The 4,758-nt window shown below is 55.4% G+C and overlaps 1 protein-coding gene across 1 annotated transcript; it reads right to left on the bottom strand.

The window, feature by feature from the left end:
* Positions 1-3,587: 3,587 nt before the first annotated feature.
* Positions 3,588-4,520, bottom strand: LOC132077199 (olfactory receptor 14J1-like). The gene has a single exon (XM_059478715.1). The coding sequence runs from the start codon at positions 4,518-4,520 to the stop codon at positions 3,588-3,590; it is 933 nt and encodes a 310-aa protein (XP_059334698.1).
* Between the last annotated feature and the right edge of the window lie 238 nt (positions 4,521-4,758).

Genomic DNA, 4,758 nt, shown 5'->3' with positions numbered 1-4,758 from the left:
CCATGGGGGAAGGTTCTTGGCCAAGGTCAAAGGAGGCTCCCTGGCTGCCCTGCTCCCCTCTGCCTGAAGTGCTGAGAGCTCTGCAGCCCTTGCTGCCATCCCATCTGCTCAGGGCAGCACAAGAGCCCTGGCCTTGGGGCCCTCAAGATCTGGCCCTCCCCAGGAGTCCCTGGGGAGCCTTGCTCAGACCCAGGGCCCATCCCAGAGCTGGAGCAGCCACAAAGCTTTGCCCATTTCTGTTCATTGTGGCTCTGATGGGGATGGATCCTCAGCCACTTGGAGGTTGCTGATGAATTTTACTCCTCCAAAGGCCTCTCCTTTCTTTACCTCTTCAGTTCAGGAATTCACTGAAAAAGGCTGATAAACATTTGTTCAAATCACCCAAACAAGACAAGCCCCTGGGAATATTCTAAGTTTTCAGTTCTTCTGTGATTAATTACACACATTTCAGAAATGTATTCAAAGTGAATTTACTGTATTGGAAAAAATGCAGAGAGAACTGTTATGTCCTGTGTTCTTTTCCTGTTTATAGGTTGATATCAGCAATGCAATGTCCAGTTGTTATTGACCCCCAACACCTCCTAATGCAGCATTAATACATATGAAAATCAAGACCCTTCATGGCTGACAATCAATCACAGTTTGTCCCTACCCCCTCCCCACCATTTCCCTCATCCAACCCCTGGCACTCCTGTGGATCAGGAATGGTGTGCCCAGCAGGAGCAGGGCAGTGATTCTTCCCCTGTGCTCAGTACTGGTTGGGCAGCACACTGTTAGGTCACAGGAACTGGCTGCCCAGGGTGGTGGGTGAGTCACTGTCCCATAAACACTGGAAGTGTTTAAGGAAAGAGTGGATGTGGCACTCATTGCCATGGTCTGGGTGACAAGGTGGTGTTGGGTCCCAGGTTGCACTTGATGCTCTCCAAGGTCTTTTCCAGCCTAGTTGATTCTCTGATGATTGTGACACTGCAGGGCCCTGGGGAAGCAAGGGGTCATTGTGACACTGTGAGGCCTGGTGGCACTAAGAGGACCATGGTGACACTGTGCACGCCATGGCAGCAAAGAGCCAAGGGGCATTGTGACACTGCAGGGCTCCATGGAACCAAGGGGCCAGTGCAGCTCCTCAGGGACTCCTGGAATGAAGGAAACATGTTTCATACCGTGGTGACCCTTGGGACCAAGAGGCCATTGTGACACTGTGGAACCAAGGAGAGCATTGCTGCACTGCCAGACCTCATGGAACCAAGGATCCACTGTGACACTGCGGGGCCCAAGGATCCAAGGGACTTTGTAACACCAAGGGGGCCCCTGGAACCAAAGGGACGTTGTGACACATAGAGGCCTCATGGAATCATGGAGACCATTGGAACACACTGGGGCCTCATGGAACAGCGGTGATGCCAAGTACGCTGGTAGTGTTGATCTGTGGAAGGCTAGGAGGGCTCTGCACAGGGACCTGGACAGCATGGATCCAGGGCCCAAATCCAACAAGCTGAGGTTGAACAAGTCCAAGTGCTGGGTCCTGCACTTTGGCCACAACAACCCCTACAGAACTATAGGGTGGGGACAGAGGGGCTGCACAGCAGCCAGGCAGAAAGTAACCTACAGGGACTGATGGACAGCAGGCTGGACAGGAGCCAGCAGTGTGCCCAGGTGGCCAAGGAGGCCAATGGCTCCTGGCCTGGATCAGGAATGGTGTGGCCAGCAGGAGCAGGGCAGGGATTCTTCCCCTGTGCTCAGCACTGCTTGGGCAGTACCTTGAAAGCTGTGTCCAGTTCGGGGCCCCCAATTAAGGAAAGGCATGGAGGGGCTGGAGCATGTCCAGAGAAGGGCAACAAGGCTGGGGAGGGGTCTAGAGGACAAGTCCCGAGAGGAGATGCTGAGGGAGCTGGGGTTGTTTATCCTGCAGAGGAAGCGGCTCAGGGGAGAAAAGGTGGTGTCAGGGCACAGGTTGGACTTCACGATCTCCAAGGTCTTTTCCAACCTTGCTGATTCTGGGATTCTCTGAAACCACCCTTGGAGCAGTTGCAGGATGAGCCCTGGACCTCCTCTTCAGCAGCTCCAACAGCCCAGGTCCCTCAGATTCTCCTGCCAGCCCCAAAGCCCATCCTGTCAGTCCTGCAGAGCCTCTGCAGCTCCTCCTCACTGCCCAAAACAGGGAGCCCCAGAGGCAGACACAGCAGCCCAGATGTGCCCCCCCCTCGGCCTGGGGCGCCTCTGGTAAGGGAGCAGCACGAGGCACTTCAGGAGCCTGCAGACAATTCCTGCAGCACTTGTAGGATGATCCTGCTGCCCAAGCGACATTCCCATGGTGCCAAGTCAGGAACTGCAATGGGGACTGTGGCCAAGAGGAAAGGGCAAACAGGGATGGGCTGTTTGCAGGGGAAGAAGCAGGGCTGGTCAAGAGGATAAAAATTTGGACAAGGGAATAGTAAAGAAAGCAAAGGTTAAGACAAGGAATTGCTCAGGGCAGTTTAGGGGTGGCTTCCAGGCAGCCCTGGCCCTGAGCAACAGCGTCTGCAGTGGGACAGGAAACTCCCAGCTGATGGGAACAAACTTTATGGCTGACTGCAGAGGCCAGGACAAAGCTGAGTGGTTTCCCTGGTGTCCCCCAGCCCTTGCTGGCCCCAGGGGCTGATGGCATTTGTGCTCCCTCAGGTTTATGTCCCCACAGCAACAGCATGGGGGTGCTCCTCCTGCTGTGCGCAGTGCAAACAGGGGCTGCTGAGCCAGTGCTGCCGTGTCTGTGCCTGCAAGTATGGGGCACCTGTGTGAGCTGGGGGAGACGCCAGGGCTGCAGAGGGGGGATGTTGTTGGCAGCTCCATGAGGCTGCTCTGGGACCCTGCCCTGGGCTGTCCAGCACACTGGGGATGGATCAGCCCCTGCTCTGCTGCTCCTTCCTGTCTGCCCCAGGGCCCTTGCAGAGCACCAGCCATGCTGTTTGCCCCCAGCCTGCCCATGGCCAATTTGGGGCTGCTCACGGGGCTTTTCTGTGCTGAGCATTGGCCTGGTCGTGTTCTTCAGAGAGCCTGAGCAAGGAGCCTGGAGCCCCCAGGCCCTGGCCTGAGGCGTCAGCGCTGCCCCAGCAGTGCCCATGGCCTGTCCCTGCTGCAGCCCCGGCACTGCCACCCCCAGGGCTGTGCCCAGCCCCGAGAGCACTCAGGCCCTGCAGCAACACCAGGGCCACCAGGGCAGTGGGGCAGGGCCACGGCAGCAGCACTGGCAACACCAAGTGCTGCTGCTGGTGGGCACACCTGCTATGCCAGCACTGATCTGCCCCCAGCTCTGCACACAGACATTGCTGCTGCAGCTCCACAGAAGGCAACAAAAGGGCATCTCTGAAGAAAACTCTGCTGGGTGATCCTTTAATTCCTTTAAAGCCACTGAGAGTGCAGCTTCTCAATGACACAGTCTGTGGCCACACGGAAGGTGGAGTGAAACAAAATGTTAAGTGGCACAAACAATGACATTTCTTTGTGTACGATATGAATAAAGGAAAACAAATAGGAAAACCTCCAAAATGAAACCAAGAAGAGTATCAAAGTTGACTTGTATTACAAGTGATTTCCAGAAATTGACCAGCAGTTCAATATTTCTGAAGCCATCCAGTCATCAGTCTCCACACTACAGCCTTGAGCTCCTGGTTCCTCAGGCTGTAGATGAGGGGGTTCAGGGCTGGAGGGACCACTGAGTACAGAACTGACAGGGCCAGATCCAGGGATGGAGAGGACATGGAAGGGGTCTTCAGGTAACCAAACATAACCATGCTCAAGAACAGAGAGACCACAGCCAGGTGAGGGAGGCAGGTGGAAAAGGCTTTGTGATGTCCCTGCTCAAAGGGGATCGTCAACACAACCCTGAAAATCTGCACATAGGAGAAAACAATGAACACAAAACAAAAAAATCCCACACACATGGAAAATGCAAGCAGCCCCAGCTCCCTTAGGTAAGAATTTGAGCAGGAGAGCTTGAGGATCTGAGGAATTTCACAGAAGAACTGGCCCAGGGCATTGCCATGGCACAGGGGAAGGGAAAATGTATTGGCTGTGTGCATGAGAGCATTGAGAAAGCCACTGGCCCAGGCAGCTGCTGCCATGTGGGCACAAGCTCTGCTGCCCAGGAGAGTCCCGTAGTGCAGGGGTTTGCAGATGGACACGTAGCGGTCGTAGCACATGATGGTCAGAAGAAAAAACTCTGATCCAAGAAAGAACAGAATGAAAAAGACTTGTGTTGCACATCCTGTGTAGGTGATGTTCCTGGTGTCCCAGAGGGAATTGTGCATGGCTTTGGGGACAGTGGTGCAGATGGAGCCCAGGTCACTGAGGGCCAGGTTGAGCAGGAAGAAGAACATGGGCGTGTGCAGGTGGTGGCCGCAGGCTACGGCACTGATGATGAGGCCATTGCCCAGGAGGGTAGCTAGGGAGATGCCCAGCAAGAGGCAGAAGTGCAGGAGCTGCAGCTGCCGCGTGTCTGCCAATGTCAGCAGGAGGAAGTGGCTGATGGAGCTGCTGTTGGACATTTGCAGTGCCTTGGCATAGGGGGCTGTAAAAAAAGTTATCATGAAATAGTTGGTTTTGAAGAGGACTTTAAATATCCCAGCACAGCTTGGGGTCACTTTCACCCCTCTGCCTGCCCAGGGCTCTGCTGCCTGGAGCTGTCCCTGCCAGCAGCTGCTTCCCTGTGCCCAGGGCTGGGCCCTGCCAGTGCTGCCAGAGCCCAGCCCAGCCCTGGGAGCTCAGCTCTGCCCTGCAGACCCC

This window comes from Ammospiza nelsoni, chromosome 9 (genome assembly GCF_027579445.1).
Source record: "Ammospiza nelsoni isolate bAmmNel1 chromosome 9, bAmmNel1.pri, whole genome shotgun sequence".
Taxonomy (NCBI): domain Eukaryota; kingdom Metazoa; phylum Chordata; class Aves; order Passeriformes; family Passerellidae; genus Ammospiza; species Ammospiza nelsoni.
The sequence above is the reverse complement of the archived record's forward strand: the minus strand, read 5'-3'. Positions and strand labels throughout refer to the sequence as shown.

Coding starts and splice junctions, on each gene's coding strand:
- LOC132077199 (XM_059478715.1), bottom strand. CDS start 4,520: ATGTCCAACAGCAGCTCCATCAGCCACTTCCTCCTGCTGACATTGGCA.